A 21,256-nucleotide genomic window follows, 5' to 3' on the forward strand; every position below is an offset into this window, starting at 1 on the left:
AAGCTGATAACTAATACATGAATATTTATCATCAAATTTCTGCCAGAAAATTAAGAGTTGATTTACATATTTCTGTCAGCAGCTCCCATTTCTCTTTGAAAGAGTTAAACAAGTAAAAATACCACTTTAAAAGGCAAAAGTTGAATTCAATTATTCAAAGGGCTTTGTGATCAGGTTTAACACCAGGATTGTTTATTTTCTCAACCATAGTCATACCACTAAGCGCTGACACAATTTAACCATTCATAAGTCACAAGTCAAATCCCACAAAAAAAAAAGGAAGAAAAAAAATAGAAAAAAAAAAGAAGGAAAAAAAAAGGCAGTAAGTTACATGATCAGGGATATATGCAACCATAAAGTCTCAGTGCGATCAAATTTTGACTCAAGCATCTTAACAGCTAAGGCTGAGAGCATGTGAATGGAAGTTCTAAGAAATCAAATTTCCAGCTTGCACAATAATCCAAACCAGTTGTTATTAATAAATCAATGCTAATTCCATTAATAGCTATGTATAAGTAGTTCTTGACTTTAAATTTAATAGAATTCCTCATCCCTAAAGCTTTGCAGAAAAAAAATAATCTAGGACATGATAATAACCTTAATAAACATGTTAATAAACATTCATCAGGTAAATTATTATAAAGTCAGAAAAGCATGGTAAAGATGAACCAAAAACTGTTCAAAGAGTATGTGGACAAATAAAACCTTAGCTTACCAGCTAGAAAAAGAACTTGGAAAAGGAAGCCCAGCATCAGCAAGAACAGCAGTCATTTATACTGCACGCCATGTTTGCAGTCTAATTTGGAAACCTCTCTGCAGTCTAACAGTTTAAGTAGTTGGTTTATAGCAGAGTTTGCTATTTCAGGATCTATGTCTATACTTATACTATGGCACTGAACAAACGTTCTAGCCTCCCACACAAGCATTTTGTTTTATTAAACTAAAACATGCCAATTATTATACATACATATATGGAGATTCTTTGGTATACACTAACTTCTTTGTAAAATTCAGAAGTTAAGCCATCTGGGTCTAGAGCCACCTTTCAAGGGTTAAAGGCAGGTATAAAGCAATTCTAACACCAAGTTAACAATAAAAAGACATTAGGAAATACCAAATCATACAAGTCTCTATTAGCAGTAGTATAGGAAAGCAAAATGCTGAAATACAAACTCAAGGACAATACAGGGGAAAATTAACACTGTTCTATTTGCCCTGCTTCTGATAAGTTGTGCACAGTGCAACACCCTTAACTACCGAAAATTGCCAAGAATAAGCCATTTTCTGGTTTGAACATGAGTGGCATGTGCATGGTACAGGAGACCCATAAATTTGAAATCACATACCTCTGCATTTTGTATCAGCCTGTACATAGGTTTTATTACTATAATCAGTATTAATATCAAAATTCAGATCTGCAATTACAAATACATATAATATTGACCTCTTTCCCTTAATGAGTATATTTCCACTATGTACAGGCCTTATAAAAAACAACCCATTGGAGCTGCCATGGCAGAAACAAGTCTGAAACATCAGGCTGCCTGATTCTGCTTTTGTACTTTCCTAAAAATGTGTACATGTGTGCATTCAGAAACATTAGTTCCTGTGCGCAAAAGTAAATGCTGGGTTCTGTTTAAGAATAAACATTATGTATCGCAGCAAGTATGTCCGAGACTACATACCTTTTACACTTCTACCATTACGTGTTATCTGAAGGTTGACTGTTGAGTGCATGGAAACCTCCATGCCCACATTCCTCCTGCTGCCCCTGCTCACTGCAGGCATTCTCCATAGCCTTTGGGAGTTACGCAGAGTCATTAGCACCCTCTCCTCCTAGGGTGAGAGGAGTGCTGTAACCTCTCTCTGGAGAGGAAAGCATGCATACACACACTCCCTCTTTTGTAGTGTGGTAAGAACAGCTGCAAAACCCATCTGCTCAACTGAGAGTCTGACGACGGTCAAGTCTAAAGAAAAGTGGTTTCAAAAGCATAGCTTTATCTATCCCTAACACCAGTGGTGTAACTAAAAATGTATTTAAAACTGTGGATGATATCACTTTAGCCCTTAGGGTATAGAAACATTTGATTTCTTCAGGCACAAATTTAACGAGGTGAAGTCTAAAAGATTCAGTATTTTTTTCCTTTTTATTAAAATGCCACTTGAAAAATTTACAATAGTATTAACATGAAATTCCATGAAAACTCTAAATTTCAGTCATGCATGACTTACTGAGATCTCTATGCCCTTTATATGGCAAGTCTGCTATATCCTAATATTTTGGCAGCAGTTAAAATAAATGGCAGTAGATTAAATAAAGCCTACTTCTTTAAATTGAGGAAATTTCAAGCAGAGATTCCACAATGAAAAGACTGTCTACAGGAAAGAAGTCCAGTCCTCATTGAGAGGCAGAAACATACTGCATAGAACAATTACTTCCAATCAGAGTATTTTAAATGAGTTAACCAGGGTATTGCTATCCCTTTGCCAGGATGCCTGTGAAATTTTTATCAAAGATGTAACATAATAAACATTGTAACATACACTGTAAGAGAATCAGAGGAAATATATACTGTTACTTGTAAAGACCAGCTGCAGAATAGGAATTTGACAGAGGCAAATACAGATTTTCATAGCCTAAAAAAATTGCATAAACTGGCCGTAGCAACAATCTACAGAGACAAAGTACTCAGCAGGTCAGAAAGATCCAGGAACCACTTATATTACTCCTTAGTTATCCTGCAAATAGAAGATATTGAAATTAACTGGCATTGTATTCTGATACAGCATGTTTAGATAGATTTAAGGCTTGCTTATCTGATTATTTTGGGGCCCTGAATGTTTCCAGATGTATGTGTAGGGGAGGAAGACTGCTCTTAGACAAAGTAAAAGATTCCAGTGAGGTCAAAAGCATAAGGGTGGCCTAGAGCTAAGGAGTAGGAGCTATGAATAATGACTCCTAACACCCTCTTTCAGGTTGATCCCCAAAGGCAAAGGAGTGATGACCACCAGTGACAAGAAGCATGACTTTCAAATACCAATACCACAAAGACATAAATCACAAGTCCACCCAGTTATCAAGAACAAAAAGAATTTTGAAAGCTAACCTGCCTAATTTAATGTCAAATAAAGGAGAATTGGGGAAAGCTACAATGCATGACGTAATGCCACAGGGTAGACTGTCTACAGCTAAAAAACACACGCTTTCCTTTATGTCTGAATTAGAAGACCAACCCAAAATGAGTTACTTCAAACCCAAAATGGTCTGGTCATTCAAAACAGCAATACATATCTTATTCCACATACATCCTAACTCTCGTACTACCAGAAACATTGACATGAATTTAAATCTTCAGCTTAAACTTCAGTTGGTAAGTTATACTAAATCTCATAACGGGAGAGATATCTATCTCCACATACTATATACACTGCAAGGTTCAACTGCAATAGTTATGAATAAAAACTGAAAGTTCAGCTTCTGTTCATTTATGGTTAACCTTTTGAAACAGTTCACTACTTCTGACAGTTCCATAAACTTACAAAACTAATTTCTTTAAGAACTAAGATCTCCTGCTCAGCAAGCAATTATCCAAAGATTAGTGTCTGGTAATTCATTTATTCCCTTCAATGAGCAGAAATAATGGGAATTGGGTTTCTGTGACTTTAAGCAGCTCATGCTCAGTTACTACCAGATGCTCAAAGTCATCACAATGAATCAGAGCAGGAAAATACATTAATTGGATTAAGTGTTACTTTTATATTTCTATCTTCCCAGTTGAAGATAGAGAACACGTTACCTCATTTAATATGAGGAATGCAAAAGTAAATGAAGTAAAAATAATAGTAAAGCTAATAAAATAACAGAAGAGTAATTCTGTTCTCCTGCATTTCTTCTCTGGTTTGAGAGCCTGGAAAAGCAAATAGTTGCAAGCAACTCAGCTACAGAAAATGTAGAAACCAGTGCTTCGTATTGGCAATTTGCATCATTAAAGTATTGAGAGCCAAAACATACAGGAAGTCAGGAACCTTACAACTTGCTGCTGAAGACCAACAACATAAAATCTTGAGACAAATTGTCCAGATAACGTTTTTACTTAGGGGAAAGAGGTAAGAATTTCAGAGAGAATAACCTAAAATACTCTTCAAGCCACTAGCAGAGCAGCACTGACCTTTCCAGGTGCTGCTATATACAGACAATAACAGTTAAGAAGGAAATGCATGCAGAACTTTGGGAGTGCCACTGGTTGCCTGCACCTGTTTAAGCCAAAGCCAGGCAGCACCACTGTGCCAACAATCTATTTTCATAGCAACTGGTCTATTTTCAGAGAAGCTGAAAGCATTACAGAACAGAAAAAGTAGAATGCTCAAGTTAAATAAATGATAAAAAACAAAACAGAAACCTTTTAATTATATTCAGCATAAGTGACTACCAGTGTGATCACCACAATCAGGACTTTTTACATTAAGAGATCAGCATACCTAATGTCTAAGATTTCAGATTCAGTTTTTCAATTGTTTTAGCCTCTAATACCAACACCAACCCCAAAAATACCTACAAACTCTATGTTACAGCTGAATACTTTCAAGCTTTGTTTGCTACAATGTTTTCTTAAGTGTTTTACTTAGACTAAGAAATTACTAGAATACTTCCACTTGTAGTTGCTTATATCCAGCAAAACCCTAGTCAGCCAATTTATTTACTAGACAGTTTCCTCCTAAAAACCCTCCAAACTTCATTTACAAGTATTTGGTCATCTTCATGAGATATAATTAACATATAACTGAAAGTCTCAAATAGCAGATTAGCCCAGCCAACGCTTTAAAATTTAAAAAACAAAACAAAACAAAAAACCCAACAGTTGACTGGCAGGTACCAACTGGCATCTCCCAGATACTCTGCCAAAACATTATGCCCTGCCATGACAGCTTCCAGAGGAGCAACACACTGCTTCAGAGAGGAAGCAATTTTCAGTTTCCAGCTCCTACCAAATGTGGGGCTCAGCATGGATTCTCTCTAAAGAGACAAGACATAACTGACTTGGCACTGTCTGGCCTCTGTGTATGCCAGGGTTTCTGTAATCCTGACAAGATTAAAAGTGGAAACAGAAAGGTTACAGAGGCAAAAAACAAACAAGGCACTGAGCAGCCATATATTGCTGAGAACACATTTTAGAAGTCTACCCATGTTGGCTTCTAAACTACTCCAACTTCCTTGATATATTCACAGTGGGTTTTTTTCTTCTGTGTAGCTTAACTTTGCACATCAACCAACCAATGCTCACAGTCATGCCTGGAAAAAAATGTCTACAACTGTCTCATATTTGAAAATGGCTGAAAATAATGCAGCACCCACAATTACAGTCGGTTGGTAGCTATATAAACAAATTTAAGCAGTCCAACTAAAGAATTACCTTTACTTCTGAGGAACAGAATCATACAAAAGCATTGGCTACAAACCCTGCATCAGTCTGTTCTCCATACTCCACACGAACTAAAATCTAGAGCAATTAGAGGTTGAAGCTCATATATCACACAGAAGACAGTTCAGCAAATACAGCTAAACCAGTAACTACATACAACATCAGAGCATCAAAAAGTTCTATGGGGCATTGTTTTCTGTACCAATCTTATCAGGCTCTGGTAAACCTTCAAAGGGGAAGATAACTTTCACAATAAAACCCTTAAAGACCCAACTAACTGGATTTGTAAATGTTATCTCTAACTAGCAGGCACTGGTGTGAATGTCAGTGTGGATACTGCTATTCAGAGCAAAGACAGTACAGATGTAGCACATACCCAAAAGTGTATGCCTGGTTTTTGTTGTGCCCATCACCAAAACGCCGAGGGACAACAGAGGACACCTGAAGTTGGATTTAGCTTCCATGTTGAAGCACTCAAGTGTAGAAGATGTCTGTGTGAGTGGAGGAGTCAGAGCTCCCACTAGGGTCAGTGGAGATCTAGTCAGCATGGCTAAGGGTAAATTGCAGAGCTTCAGCCCACCCTAAAGTTGAAACTTGCACCTGGCTAGCTGAGTAACTCACTAGATTCCACTGTGTCCTGGGTTCAGCAGTAGCAGTAATTTTTCTCCTTCTTGGTAGCTGGTGCAGTGCTATGTTGACTTTTGGCCTGGGAACAGAGCTGATAACAGTGATGTTTTGGTTTGGCCAAGGACTTTGTGAGCCTCATGCTCTGCCAGGGAGGAGGGGAAGCCAGGAGGAAGCAGAGACAGGACACATGACCCGAACTGACCAAAGAAGTATTCCATACCACAGTACATCATGCCCAGGATGTAACTGGGAGTTACCTGGAAGGGTTGGGGGTCTGCAGGGTTGGAGGAGGTATCGGTCGGTGCTTGGTCAGGTTGGGGGGGGCGAGTTATCGGTCGGCTGGTGGTGAGGTGTTGTATTCTCTTCCCTTGTTATTTCCTTTATCATTATTACCATTGGTGGTAGCAGTAGTGATTTGTGTTATACCTTAGTTACTAAACTGTTCTTATCTCAGCCTGTGGGAGTTGCATTCTTTTGATTCTCATCTCCGTTCCTCTGGGAGTAGTGAGAGGGAAAGAAGGGGGGGGGAGTGAGTGAACAAGTTGCCTGACTGGGTTCAAACCACTACATACTGAATGCCCTAGCTAGATCTCCATCTACTATAACCTGCAAGTTGAGTCCCGTACCTTGCCAGTTCTCCCTGGTGTAACATCACAACTGCACATTTTGCATCACTGGCTGACATGCCTGTGTCACTCAACATTCCTGTGCACCAAAACATACAAGCAAGCAGAGCAACGCAAAAGAAAAAACACCAAAAGCTCCTTAAAGCAAAGTGCACATTACTGGTCCAGTGTGATGCCAGATATTACTGAATGACGGGCATCAGTAACATTTAAGAAGGCTGCCTTGCACCTCAGTACATATCACACATATTTTCAGACAAAAAAAAAAATCCTCTGACCACCACATTTGCTTCAACAGTCCCAGTGACCTAGATAAAAACATGAAAAAGAAAGGCAAGGAGGGGACCAACTATATATACTTTACCTATTTATGATTTTAGTACATGCCAGAAATTACTACTACTGGCAAACACGCAACTATAACATTGAAACTGATACTCCACAAACTGGAGACAAGCATATGAACAGAGGAGCTCTAAAATCCTACAGCACTATTAAGAAAGATTTGTGATGCCTTTGTCTTAGTAAACTGAAATACACTACTTACAGAATTTCAAAGAGCCTGTGCCTGTCTAAGTTAAATCAACTGCATGTAGAAAAAAAAGCTTTACAATTATGAAATAACTTCATAGAACAGTGGAGAGAGTAGATGAAGAGAAAGTAACTGCTAAAACAAATGACAATGCAACAGCAACGCATAGCTGCAATCAGAAGCAGTACAAGTCCATTTGCAAGATAAGAGCTTATATTATCAAGCAAATAAATCTGTATGGCTGCAGCATTCTCACTAGAAGGTGGCTTAAAAAGAGCCCTACCTTTAAAATAAGCAGATTGATTTTCACCTTTGATCTCTTCACCAGCCCTAACAATTGGTGGAGGCTCCTTCTTCCTTCCTCTGCACTTATGTTAGTCCAGTCCCCCTTCATTTAAACTTTGTGTAAACACTGCTAAGCCATTCTCTAACCACCTGCTAAGATTCCCACTAAAACATTCATGCCCTCAACCCAATCACAAACCCTTGCTCCCATTCCTCAATCAATGCCTTTGTGTTATACAAAGCTACACTCAACCCCTCACTAAAAGGTTGGCCACTACAGCAGTTTCACACTTAGTGGCAAGATTACCTTAAAATTAATTGATCACATTCTCAAACTCCAAGTTTTGCACAGACAGGGATAGCTCTGGTGGTAATAGCATGGGGAGCCTGAGAAAAACTTAGAAGAATCATAAGGGCTATAAGCCCCTCTTAAATGAAATTTAAAGTTAAAAGGTAAAGTTTACAAACTGATGGAGAGTCCTGCATTACAGAGCAGACGCACTGCCTTTGTTAGAGACCAAAAGTAGGCAGTGAAAGTCTATAGCTTGTCTGGAAACACGAAGTATACACATGATACAGTAGCTGTTATAGGCCAACTTCTCCTCCTCCTCTAGTTGAAAGGCTTATGGGCTTTTCTATCATAGAGGTTATATATGTAAAAATTAACAACACGGTACTTATCTATTAACCAGGATGCAGAGCAAAATTCAAAGATACATTTGAAGATCCAGAATATAAAAGGTTATCAGGATTAAGTATATTAATATAAACTAGTGATGATTCTGATAAAATACATATGGAACATTGCTAAAAATTGTATGGACAAAACCTAGCATTTAATATCTTAGAAGGAAAAAAGTATGATTTACTAAATTTGTGGGAGATTGCAATTAATCTACTTATCAGCTAAAACCACACCAGCCAGAGATTTGCAAATGAGTCACCTTGTCCACATTATGGTTACTAGCAATTTCTAAGACTAAAAACAACCACTCTTAGTTATCTGTTAAAGCCCACTGAGCCTCCTCCATTTCAGATTTTAGTTTAACACACAAGAGAAAAGCAGTGACTGGTTCCTTCATCCATTATGACCAAGTTGTGGTACCTCAGTCACAGAAATTGTTCTCTCCCAGAAAAACAGAAATAACTATGTTTAAAAGAAATTACAGAATAGTTCATGCAGCACTCTACAGGGCACTGCAAAAGCTCAAGAAAAGTAGCACACTAACTTTTTTTAAAGCAATATCTTCATAAAAACAATGAAACCCTTTTCACTCTAAGAACACTGTTCATAATACCAACATCTTCTCCCCAATAAACACTAACCAGAAATCTCTTAGGCTGAGTTCCTACCTCAAAGATCTAACACCCAAGGCTTCCAACAGAATCCACACTGCTTATAAACAAAAAAAAGCAGTGAGAAACGATAAGATTCATCCCTTCAGAAGGCCATATAAAACTTGCAGCATACTTTCATCTTGAAATTAAGTTTGTATCCTTTTCATTCTGATCTTCAATTTGAAACCTACAGGAATGCTTTCATATTAAGAATCCACACCCTTTTTGTTTGAAACTCCAGAACAACCACGTAAGTCCAGTGGTAGGCAGTCTTAAAGACACAATACAATTTTTCACCTGGCTTTTAAGTTTACTGCTTATAGCATCATGCTTACCTATCGTGATCAGGAAAATATGCACCTACAGGACTGGTAAACCTGAGACCTCAGCTGCTCGTGAGGCAGCTATGACAGTATCTCAAAGAACAAGCAAAAGGATAGTTTGTAGGATATCTGCCTGTCCCTACCTGTATTTTCCCAATACAATTATCCTTAATGAATAGAATTACTTACAAAATAATTAAAATTATTTCAACCAATTACTGAAATAATGTTTTAGCTGAATATGTTCAGCTAAAAGAGTATTAATACACTCTACAGTTGTTTTGTCACAGACCTTGATGTAGAGACCAAACCTGTATCACATAACATACATTAAATTAAATGTATTATGCACATGTACAAAAAATTAATGCTGTAGCATGGAGTGCACACAACATACTAGATCCTTTGCCTAATATTAGAAAAAGAAATAAAAATTCAGAGCACAAGAGTTGGGTCATGCCGACTAAATTTCTAACTGTACATACAAAGACTGACACTGTCCATATCAATTTTGTGCCATTGTACTCCAGCTTCCCAGTTAAGCTACACAGTTCTGTCCTGTCCCCCTCACACACACCTTCAAGGGTCAGTGATTTCACTGCATGAAACTGAATGTTCATTTAATCTGCTGCACTATGAGCAAAAGACTTTGATATAGAGTGAGGTGTAAAAAGCTGTTAATTGAAGCTCCTTGCTTCAATTTGTGAAAAATGGGGTTACTCTGACAGGATTAGAAGATTAGAAGATTCATCTCAACCTTGCACATTTTATTTAAGCTTCCAGAAAACTTCCTTGTATTGATTTAATTTTCTAGACCATTGCCTGCACCCAGCAGTGTCAGAAATTATAAATTGAGAGTTCTGATTTCTTTCAGGTTTGGAATGCAGTGTTAGGTTTTTCAAAACCTAAGATACACACGTATTTTAAAGGTAGGAAATGACTTGGAGGTATAAAAGAACAACGGACAATTTCAAATTTGTTTCCATGTGCCAAAACCATAAAGGCTTTCGTTAAGTACATACCTTCAGTTTTGTCTCACAGATGACAATTTAAAACAATGAACTCAAGGGGCCACAGGCAGTATTGTCACAAATGAATTGAAGGAAAACCCAGAAGTCATCATATAAATGATGACAATAAAGTACACAATAATTGAAAAAATATTATCTAGCAACACTCCATCGACTTCCTGAGAAGGCTGTTACTCTGAACACGTACCACAGACATGTCCAAAATATGCTCCATAGTTCAGATTCTTGATTTCAATCTCACTTGCTTTGAGGTTAATAGCACTTTTAGGTAAAGTGCCATTACCACACCTTCTTTCCTCTCATAAAAATAAGCAGCATTATATAGCAGCTGATGTAATCAACCAGTTCAAACCACTTTGAAACTACTAGAGTATGTGCTGAACATGGAGCAAACTGACAATGAGTAGGCTTTCAGTCTCACCTACGTAACCCATTGAGATTGTTCCAATCCCAGCACGTTCTTCAGCATATTTAATTATAACACAGGCTGAGGATACTGTCCAAGGAAATCCTGGTTGTGTGGCCCAAGAACACTTAGTACTTTTAATTCTTTTGCTGGGAGACACAGGCCTCCTTGGGCAAACCAAACCGGTTTCTGTTTTACACCAATGTCATTGTTGTTCAACTGTTCATTCTGCGTACCTCTTAGCTTTAATCCAGGCTAGTCTAGAACAAACTAAGCACCTTCTTAAGAAATATCTGGGTAATACATGCCTGGGTATAGAAAACAAACAGAGTTACAAAAGTCAGCCCAAGGACAACAAGGGGCTCTGGAGTGCCAACACCAGAGAAATCTCCAAAGATACAGCCCATCAACATTCACTGAAGATCACTTTTTAAACAAATACTAACATTCTCTTTTCTTCTTGGATTCTTTGGCTCTTAAGCATTCAATGGAATATGGTAAGAGCTCAAACTAGGACTTCTCTAACTACAAGAATCCCTTTTTAATGTTGTGGTTGGCTCTTTTTTGCAGAAGAGCAGTTTTTGTACCTTCCACACAAGAACATTGTTCCTCGTCATCATATAATGAACTTGCAACTATGAAAGCTATATTTTGCTCAACAAGAAGGAACTGTTCATTACTTCTAGACTGCAGACGAAAGCTTCACAGTTTATTTAGCACATTCTACCACAGTGTTTTATCCTTGCTCAGAGTTACAGTATCGATAGAGTTAAAAATATTAAATGTGTAAAGTATGTCAACTGTGCTATCAACATACTTAACAATGAACTAGAAAAGTGGGTTGTTTTATTGTTGGTTTGGGGTTGGTTTTTTGGTTTGGTTTTTTTTGGTTTTTTTTTTTGATACTTACCTAATGCATTTCCTGTTTGGAACCTTATTATTGAAGAACCTTGAAAAAAAATGACTAAAACCCAGACCATGAGCCAGAAGACAATCCTTACTGCGCATTTGACAAGCCATTTCCAAGAGGACAATAAGTAGTTAGAGTCTAAGGGAATTACATCAGCAGCTAGCATGTTTTTACTTTATTCATACATATATGTTCTTAAAAAAAAAAAAAAGGAAAAACAAAACTATTCTGAGGTACTTTGAACACACAGAAAACACAGCTCTGCTGAACAAAGCACACTGGGGAAGACAGATAGCCAAGAACTTCATTACTTCTACACATTACAGCAAAAAGGCTACAAGAAAGTTGCTTTACAACTTGCAGTCCAAGCACAACTCCACCGCCTAACGGATATCACGTTCCAGACATGTTGCTGATAACAAGATTCCGACTCAACATCCCAGTAATGCCTTCCTGTGTGTGGGAACTAACACTGACAATTTTTAAATTGGTCCCATCCTTGCTGAAGAGCTGCTACTCTGACTTCGCTATTAGAACAAGTCATGCCTATCCAGTTCCCATGAAAATTAACAGCAAGATATAAAACAGAGCTGCTATTCCTGTAATAAATTATGTATCTGGAAATAAAACAGATAATGTAAGATCACAAGGGAATGTTTTCCCATAGAATTATCCTTTCTATACGTATTTCCTGAAGATTAAACTGCAGTAATCTAAGGCTGCATTAACTGTCTATGCTTGCAAAAGAGACTAAAAAAATTTGTCAAGACACATGAAAGAACCTATATGATTCCTTCTGACACAATGAGTATTCAAAAATAAATCAGTTTTATTATCAGTGCTACATTATCCTAGATGCAAGCAATTGGTACATCTCCTTCCTTGTAGTTCACACAGCAAAAGCAATTTCAAGTTGGCCAATTACTTGTTACAGCTCAATGTGTTTATTGAAAATCTTTATTTTCCATAGCAACAAGGAACAATGTAAATTAGAATTTTACAAATATTCCTCTCATTTCAAAGCATGATCTTTGAGGTATTGAATTCTGTTATAAGTTTTTATTCATAATTCAGACCAACAAGCCCTTCTCTTCCCTATGATATTACACTACATAAAGATGTGGAAAAAACAGTCTTAAAAATTCAGACTAAGATTTACATAAATGTTTCTGAAAACAAAACTTTTTTTACATATACATTTTGTTTAAGAGACTAGAAAAGATCTGGAATGCCAATAACAAAATTTCCTTAACATTTAGCAAACCAAAGATGCTTTCATGTGACTGACCAAATACTTATTCCCAAATGTTTTATAAGTATTAACAAACTAATCCTTAAATCTAGAAATGAGGAACTCAAATACAGATTAGAATAGTTTCTAAGCATGTAACAATTTGACAGCTAAACCTGAACTGCAAATAATCTTAATTGAGGAACTGAGTGGCATGCAGCTCTTAGAATAGTATCTACATAAAAATTTAGAAAACATCAAATACTAGATTTTGTATGGTCGTTGAACCCTCACATTATGAAAGGGGCTGGCCTAGAGCACAGCCAAGGCAGGCAGGCACAGCAGTTTGCACAGCCACTGGCCAACAGCAGGGCATGACAAAGAAGGCCAGCAGCTCTTCCCAGAACAGCAAACACTTGCTCAACCGTGGCAGTGCCACAGGGTACAGCCCCCAGCAGCCACTGGAGCAACTGTCCCTTGTGACACCATGTGTCCCAGCCCAGAAAGTGCTCCTGAGGAAGGATGCATTTGAGCAAGTCTGGGACCCCTCACTGGGGCAACCTGCTCTCTAGTAGATGTTACTCCAAGCAGAGAGGATAAAACTTTAATCATTTTGTTATCTGTAATTAATGAATAAAACTAACTAAAAGAGTAACTAGACAAAATTCTGATATAATAGTTTGAGAACAACCTGCTACATTTCTCCATTTAAACTAGTAACTGAATAAGGGAAGAGAGACCAACATCAAAAATTCAAGTTGGCCTGTAACAATGCTCCTCTCAAGAGACAAAAGAAATCAAATCATGAGAGCAGAGACAGAATATTATCAAGAAACTTAAAATGTCTGGAGACAAAGCAGGCTAGGTTAAGAGATGAAATCTTCTTTATGGATAGGCAAACAGCACTAAGCACTGGTATGTCTTGCTAAGTCTAAGAGGGTCTATTGATAAATATACGCATTTTGCTAACTTCCTGTTTAGACAGCAGCTATTTAGGCCAACTCAAAAATCAGAAAGGGATTTGAGCAACCTCCAGGAATGGCAGCCAAAATGGATGAAGACGACATTGAACAGACTGAAGGCACCAACTAAACAAAACAAAGTTGAAGAGTAAGGAGCAATGCATACTGGAAACGCCACTGAATGCAGGTACTAATAAAAAACAGCAAGAACATTAGGTTGTGTAAATAATGCAACCTAGATAGTACAATGTCATCATAGCACATCATGTCATGCTGTAAAACGGCAAAGCCTTATTTAGAATGTGACACAAAGTACCATTCTCCATATTACAGAAGATTATAGAAGTATCAGATGATAACAAAGAAATAGTATTAACTGAGAGTACGGATAAATGTTCCACATGAAACAAAACTATTAAAACTTGAAAGATTTGCCCAAGGAAAAGATGTAAGGAGGCACACGCATGAAAATACACACACACACAGAAGTCCCAAGCCACTTTGAAAAAATAAACGGCAGATGACAGACCAGCAAGCCATGTAGATAACGTATGTTCAAAATGAAGGACGAAAAGGTTTCTTCTGCTACTTAGAAATTAAACCATGTTTGAGTCTTTACCATCTGCATAACAATCTAACCACATGATCCTGTTGCTTACTTGGATTCAAAATAAGAGCATTCAAAAACACTTTGCCTACACCCTTTAGAAATTTGCCATTTAAAGATGAGACTGAAAAACAGTTTTAACACTATCTTAAAAACCATCAGGGCATTTCTCTTATGAGAAATAAACAAAAAAAAGTTTCGTTTTAACACTTTATTTAAAAAAAATGTTTTAAAATATTTTAACCTCATGTTTAAGAACTTTTTCCTTACTTTGATGCATGTAACTAGATTAGCATAGCTGCAGGCACTAAATTACATTTAGCTTTTTAGTGTTGTACCAAACAGCTTTAAGAGAACACCTTCATTGATAAGGTTACACTAACAGCAAATTACTTGGCAGGGCATTCAATAATATTCTGCTTTCATCTAACTTTTAATCTCATGAATAAAGCACAGTAAAATCTTAGTATTTAGGTGGGTTTGACTGAAGGAGATTTTTGAGGATTGCTTTGTCTGAAAAGCTGCACTAAAGCTCATAACTTGAGGCATGTGCTTTCAATGCAGAGCGATGGCAACAGCGAGCCACCCCTAGAATTTTATTCAGATGTGAAATTAAAGTACTGCCTCTCAAAAAGCCCACAAAAATAAACCGGTAACTAGCTTTTAGACACACAAGGAAGATTATTCTCCCTAACTAAGGAACTTGTTGCAAGTTGATCTGCAGCTGGAACAGGAAAAGATCCAACCAGTGTAAATTCCAAAGTGAGAAAAAACAAAAAGACTACCTAACTAGCAGGCACAAAGCTAATCAGTCTGCAAGCTAGTCATCAAGAGTACAACAGAAATGCTCCAGAGATGGAGGCATAAAGATATATGTGCATGTGTGTATGCATAAAAAGTAACAGTATTAACTAGTCTGTCCTAAAGAGGGACAGGATACTAAAGAAACTACCTTCAACTTTCCAGTCTCACTCAGTCATAACTTCAACTACTTCAGAGTCTTCATTTACATACTTATTTATAATCATAAAGCCAGGTCAAAAGAGTAAAAAAATGACTGCAGCTGAATAAAATTAACCATTACTTTTACATGAGGTTAGTTTTCAAACAATCTGTTCCCATCGCTAGTTCCCCGGTCTGGTTTCAATAGCCACACAAACATGGGAAGGATGACAGACTACAGCAGTACCAATATCCATCAGTCCAAGTTTTTGTGGAATTACATCTGTCATTGTAATGTGGTCCTTACTGACTAAACTGTTACATAGCAGCCTGTTTTCATGTAATTTGCACACAAATTACAGCTGGTGTGCTCTGATAACTTCTATGTTCCAAAACTGATTCTATTTCTTAAAAGAAGAAAAGGGCGAGAGAAAAAAAGCCAACTGCTCTCTCATAAGACATAGTTCCATCTTGACAAGCTTTCCAATTCACTGTAAACCACATCCCATAGAATTAAAGTTTGGTTCTGAAAGACAGTTACAGAACAAGGTCTTGAATTATAACAAAACTGCTGATGGTGTTTTTATCTCTGAAGCTCAGGAAAACAGCAAAAGATTAAAAGAAACTAAAGAAAAAAAAAATTCAACTTCAAACTGTTCTGTTAAATAAAAGAGCCAGCCCTGTTCAGCAAAATTAATTTTCCATATACAGTAGTGGTTCACTTGTTCTCAACATTTGTAGATCTTTGCAGTCATCCATTATTTCCAGTATCCGAGTTATAGCCTGTATATGAACAAAGGCAGAATTCCCCTCCCTGCCCTGTCAGACCACAGCAGTTCAGCTCCAAGAGTCCTGATGGTACCAATGGTGTTAAACCAGCTCAATAAACCACCAATCATTCTGATATCCAGATACATCACCAAACACTCCACCTTATAAGGTGTGCTACTTATAAGGCAGACACAATACAAGCACACAGATAACCAGTTCAAGCCAGCTGATGCACTGTCTTCTAATAACACCTACTAATGCAAAACAAACATGAGTATGCAGAACAGGAATAGCAGTATATACTCCCTGAGCAAGGCTATTTGTACAAGTGAACAAACAGATGAGTGAATAACCCAGTGAAGTTACAGAACCAGCACTATAAATCACAGAGTACAGAGTAATTAAACTAGTAGAACTAGTACTTTTATCTTTTTTTTTTCTTAATCTCTGTTGCAACCAGAATCTCGGAATTTATTTGCCTTTTGAAAACAGGCATGCATACATGCACACACAAAATCCTATATAATATCAATCCAGAGAGCACAACACAGGACTCAATGCTAGATTTCTAAGTGAGATAAAACAGGGGCTGGATCAGTGCTCCATGCCCCCCTGTGCCAATGCCAACAGGGAGAGGAACCAAGTGCTCTTCCTGCCAGAACCTGGAATGGCCCTAGTGCCCAAACCTGTCCCTTCAAGGACGATCAGACCACAGCTGCACTTGAATGCTTAGGCCTACACCAAGTCTGCCCAGTTTCCAAGGACTAAGAGCCTCTTCTGTAGTTAGCTCCAGTTAGCTCTTGAACAAAAACACCTGGCTACAGAAGGAAACAATGGAATTACTTACATAGTGCACTACATAAGCAAAGAAACAAGCTTTTTACTAACATGAATACCAAAATACTGTGTGCTAGTTAGGTTCAAAATTTTTTTTAAAAATGTGAACCATAATTAGATATCCCTTGAAGACATCTGTGAACTCTCTATAACCCACAGCACAAGTTTTTCCGTTAATAATCCTAAATCCTGCAACAATGTTACAATTATTAATCTTATTTATCCAATGCTGATGCTGAATTCTGGAGATAGCCTTGCTGCCTTGACTGTACTTTTACTTCCTCCCACTCCTTATCTGCAAGGCAGTCACTTAACTACATCCTCCTTCCTTCTGCCTCCCCCCATTTTGCCCTTCATACTGATAAACATCCATCAGTCTACTAAAGAAATAACAAAACAAGCACATACTCCTATTACTAAATTCCCTCCCATTTTGCCCTACACATATATAGGCATCCATTATTAAGAGATTACAAAATTTTATTAAGAGATAACAAAATAGTACATACTATAGTCTATTTAATTTCTCTTTTTTAGGAAAACACCAGGCAAGGGACAACTACTGGCTGGTCCCAAAAGAGCAGGCCCCCAAAAAATCTCTGGCGACACATATTCTTCTGGCAACAGCTAAGTAATACTGTAGTTAAAAAAAGTTGAAGTCTATGGTACTCTGGATCAACTGCAAGATTCCACAGAAACCTGAGGTCCCAGGAGAGATGATCTGAATATTCATGCCTCTCAAAAATCAGCACTGCAGATTTTAAAGAAATAATTTTTTTCCAGATGGATTGGAATATTAAACTTTGTATTCCAAAACAAAACCACAGAGCAAGGAAACTTGCATTACAAATCCCAGTTTTCAAATTCATTAAACCTGACTCAAGCTCAAGTCTCCACCTGCCAGTTTTGAGTTGCTATCAGTCCAAGCACAAGAGTCTAACTAGATTAAATGCAATAATCAATAACATGGAAATTATCTGGCTGGATTTTTTTCTAACACCAAAATCATACTGACTTCATCATACTGATCATTCTTTTTCTTTCTACAGCATGCCAGCTAATCCATGGGTGTTCAGTAAGAGTTACATTAAGCGCAACTTGCCCTTTCTGACGGCAGCTCCCCTTGGCGGAAAGCTAAATGTTGTATCAGAATTTTAGTTCACTCTGGCCCCGCTTTAAACAAGATAAAAAGTAGCAAACAGTTTCAAGGCAATGAAGTTCAACACTCAAGAACCAAAAGTATTGCTTGACAGCAGTTGCTTAGCCTTTACGGTGTGCAGACTCAGTGTAGTTTCAAGTATTGAAGGACACTTCTTTCATCTGCTGTTCTGCTAACTAGCAGATGGCACTTTTGTACTTGTGGTCCTCCTTCCCATGCACACAAGTCATCTAGTCAAGGTAGCCATCTTGTGCTATTTTCCCCAACTTAAACCCATCTGGATTTAAAAACGCAGTTAGTTCTTCTGCATCTCCCAAACCAGAGCACATCTAACAGAGCAAACCAAAATGCAGCTGTAGGTTGGCTGGATTTTCTTCACCCCTAATAAAATAAAGAAGTAGTGATGCAGGAGGTGCTGGCTGCATCCAGAATCCAGAACTCTTCCTGCTCTTCTAAACAGAATGCAAGAACAACTAGGCTCTAAACTCTGATTCCACTTTTCCCCCCACTCGGGCAAATTTTCAAAACACATGGGTGGAGCGCACCAACAATCTCTCCTCACTCGAACAGCAGTGGTGCGTTATCTCTTGCCTTCTGGAAGGGAGGAGAGAACAATTTCAGTCCCCCTCTTGTTGATTATTTTGACTACTGCACTAGTACCAAAAAGTAAATTTTTTACCTTTTTTTTTTTTGGTGGTGGTTAGGACTCTTGGAGCTGGATTGCTGCAGTCTCATAGGGTAGGGAGAGGAATTTTGCCTCAAATAGTATCTCAAAAGACCAGTTCCTCAGAAAAAGCAGTTACACCTCTGTACTGTGAACAGACCCATGTATTAACCACCAGGTGTTTTCTGCATTTCTGACCAGCCAGAAGTTGCCAGGTCAGTACACAAACATTCACAGCACCTTATAGAAGATAAGGAGTCACGGCACCCACTTCTGGATATGCATTTCCCTTCTTCAAAGTGGGCACTGCCACACCTGACACATAGACATACATAGCTGCCCATCTTTTTACCTCAAGAACACCCTGCAATACACCTTGTACATCATCACAGACAGTCCAAACGCTGGAGAGTACATCACTTTACACTCTACCATAGTTTTCCAGCTCTCTTACTCCAGTCTAAACACCTGCCCTGGTTTTCTACTTCAGACAAGACAAAAAAAAAGTTTCGGAGGAGGAAAATTAGCTTCCTTGTCTCCTACATCTCAACTTCAGGCCCATTTATCCCAATACTAAGGAAGACAAATTCCAAAACGCTATTAAAGGTCTGTAACACCACTCTGTACTGAGAAAATTTCCTAGAAGGCTTATATCCCTGCAGTGCTACTTAGCTGAAACACCTTCTTTTAGTAAAGAACAAAAGCATAAAAGACGATGTTTGGTTTTCTTTAACATTTCATTTTAATAATACATAAACTACCTTTCAAATAAGCCACCTTAATTATTATTTGCCATAATAAATTATAATTCTTAATTTGTTATTATTGAGAGCCAAAAACTGCACTTCCTTAACTTACAAAGTCAAAGCACAAGACTTCTCAAAGATAACTTACACAAGATAGAATATACATTCACCTTTGAATTTATACTTAGGTGTCCAGAATTATTTAAGTCAGTAATGGCAGAGTGGAGATTTGGTTGGGATAATACCGCTATGTCTTTAGAGTTTAGTAAACATCATTAACTTTACTGGTAAGTTTTAGGATACTGCTTACAGCAGTAAATCCCCACATCTAAATGACGTTTCTGGCAACTGTTAAACCCATTCTTGACGTATTTTAAGCGCCACTATACCCCACTGTTACTTAATCATTTAGACTTCTCAGCAGGCTAATGAGAGCGGGGAATAAAACTTTCTGGGACCAAGAGTATGCACTCCCATAATGCACAATGACATGCCTAAAAATACTGCTGTGAAAGCAGCCAGAGCACACCTGCTTTTTTCCCCCTGCACCTTCTCCCCTGCACCTTCTCTTGGTGCCCCAAGCCCTGGCTCTGGGGCACGGCTGCGAGCGCAAAACCTCGCAGTGACGACAGAGGAGCTTCTCTGTGCCGTGCTGAACGATCATTTTCGAATCTCTCGGCCTGGCCCCATGTGCTTGCGGCGGAGCAGGCTCCGGCCCGGCCCTCCCAACCGCCCGGAGGGGTCCCGCTGCTTGCCCAGAGGGGCGGGCGGGACGAGCAGCCGCCGCCACCGCCCTCGGGCCGGCCCTTAGAGCCCTGCGCGGCGCGAGCACTGACAGCCGAAGCAACCGGACAGGGGGGGAGGCCGAGGCGGAAAAGGCCACACCGAGCCCTTCCCTTGCCGCTCCTCACCTGTTTTAAACGCCAGCACCTTGTCGTCCCCGCCGCCGAAGAGCTTGAGCATGGAGACGAAGAGGACTCCGCACGAGTTCTGGATGCCGAAGACGGCGCCGTTGCACCACATGGCGGCCAGCATCACCACCCAGCCCCAGCCGCCCTCGGGGGGCTCAGGCCCCTCGCTCCCGGGACACCCCGAACTCACAGGGTCCTCCGTCTCTGCCCGCGGCTGAGCCCCACTCTCACCGCTCGGTGCGGCCGGGTTGCCACTCTCGGAGCAGCACTCGCCGCCGTTCTCCCGCCGCGGCTCTGCCACCGCCGCCGCCGCTGCTGCTGCTGCTGCTGGCTCTTCTGCTGGCGGGCCGGGCAGGGGGTCGGCGGCAGCAATGGGGGGGTCCTCTGCGCCCCGAGGCTCCAGCTGCTCGCTCACCGGCGCCATCCTCAGCCGCGACGCGGAGTGGGCGCGAGATCCTCCCCGCGAGCCGCTCCCGCTTTTCTCCTCTCTTCCTCAACGACCTCTGGGCCCCCGCCCGCCCTCAGCCCCTCGCCGCGGGCATCCCGCAGCCCTCTGCCTGTCTTGTCCGTCCGTCCGTGTATGCGCGCGCGACCGAGGCCGCCCCGCCGCTCGCGCCCGTCTAGCCCCACACGCGCGCCCGCCCGTCCCCGCGTTGTTCCCGCCGCACGCCGAGGGGTGACCGGCAGCCGCCGCCGCCGCTTTATTTTAAAAGGGGGGCTCCCGTGGGGGCGTCAGCGGCACGAGGGCTTTTCCTCCGCACCGATTGGCTGAGGGAAGGGAGGCGAGGGGGAGGCGAGGGAAGGCAGGCGAGCTCACGCTCTGCTCTTTTCTCCCCCCCCTCCCGCTACAGCGGAGGGGGCGAGGCGGGGCCGTGGCGTGTCAGCGGCGGCGGTAAGTGCTCCTGCCGCCGCCGGCCGGCGAGGGGAG

General features: G+C 39.9%; 1 protein-coding gene and 2 long non-coding RNA genes across 3 annotated transcripts in view; 1 reads left to right on the top strand and 2 right to left on the bottom strand.

Annotated features, from left to right (window-relative positions):
* Window positions 1-20,852, bottom strand: part of SLC16A10 (solute carrier family 16 member 10) — a 72,168-nt gene extending 51,316 nt beyond the window's left edge. Inside the window, exon 1 of the mRNA XM_061460112.1 lies at window positions 20,329-20,852. Coding sequence (XP_061316096.1) covers window positions 20,329-20,752 — 424 coding nt within the window. The 5' untranslated portion in view covers window positions 20,753-20,852. The remainder of the gene's footprint in view (window positions 1-20,328) is intronic.
* Window positions 6,624-9,525, bottom strand: LOC133272708 (uncharacterized). Its single transcript, XR_009744520.1, has 3 exons — window positions 9,444-9,525; window positions 7,798-7,877; window positions 6,624-6,752 (listed from the first exon to the last, which is right to left on the bottom strand). It is a non-coding gene; the product is annotated as an uncharacterized LOC133272708 (long non-coding RNA).
* A 313-nt stretch (window positions 20,853-21,165) lies between the features above and the next one.
* The window catches only part of LOC133272705 (uncharacterized), a 36,779-nt gene continuing 36,688 nt past the window's right edge, over window positions 21,166-21,256 (top strand). Inside the window, exon 1 of the long non-coding RNA XR_009744516.1 lies at window positions 21,166-21,220. This is a non-coding gene — a long non-coding RNA (uncharacterized LOC133272705). The remainder of the gene's footprint in view (window positions 21,221-21,256) is intronic.

Source organism: Pezoporus flaviventris, unplaced genomic scaffold, assembly GCF_033815535.1.
Source record: "Pezoporus flaviventris isolate CSIRO_AGI_PZ_B2104156 unplaced genomic scaffold, CSIRO_AGI_Pfla_v1 ptg000031l, whole genome shotgun sequence".
NCBI lineage: Eukaryota > Metazoa > Chordata > Aves > Psittaciformes > Psittacidae > Pezoporus > Pezoporus flaviventris.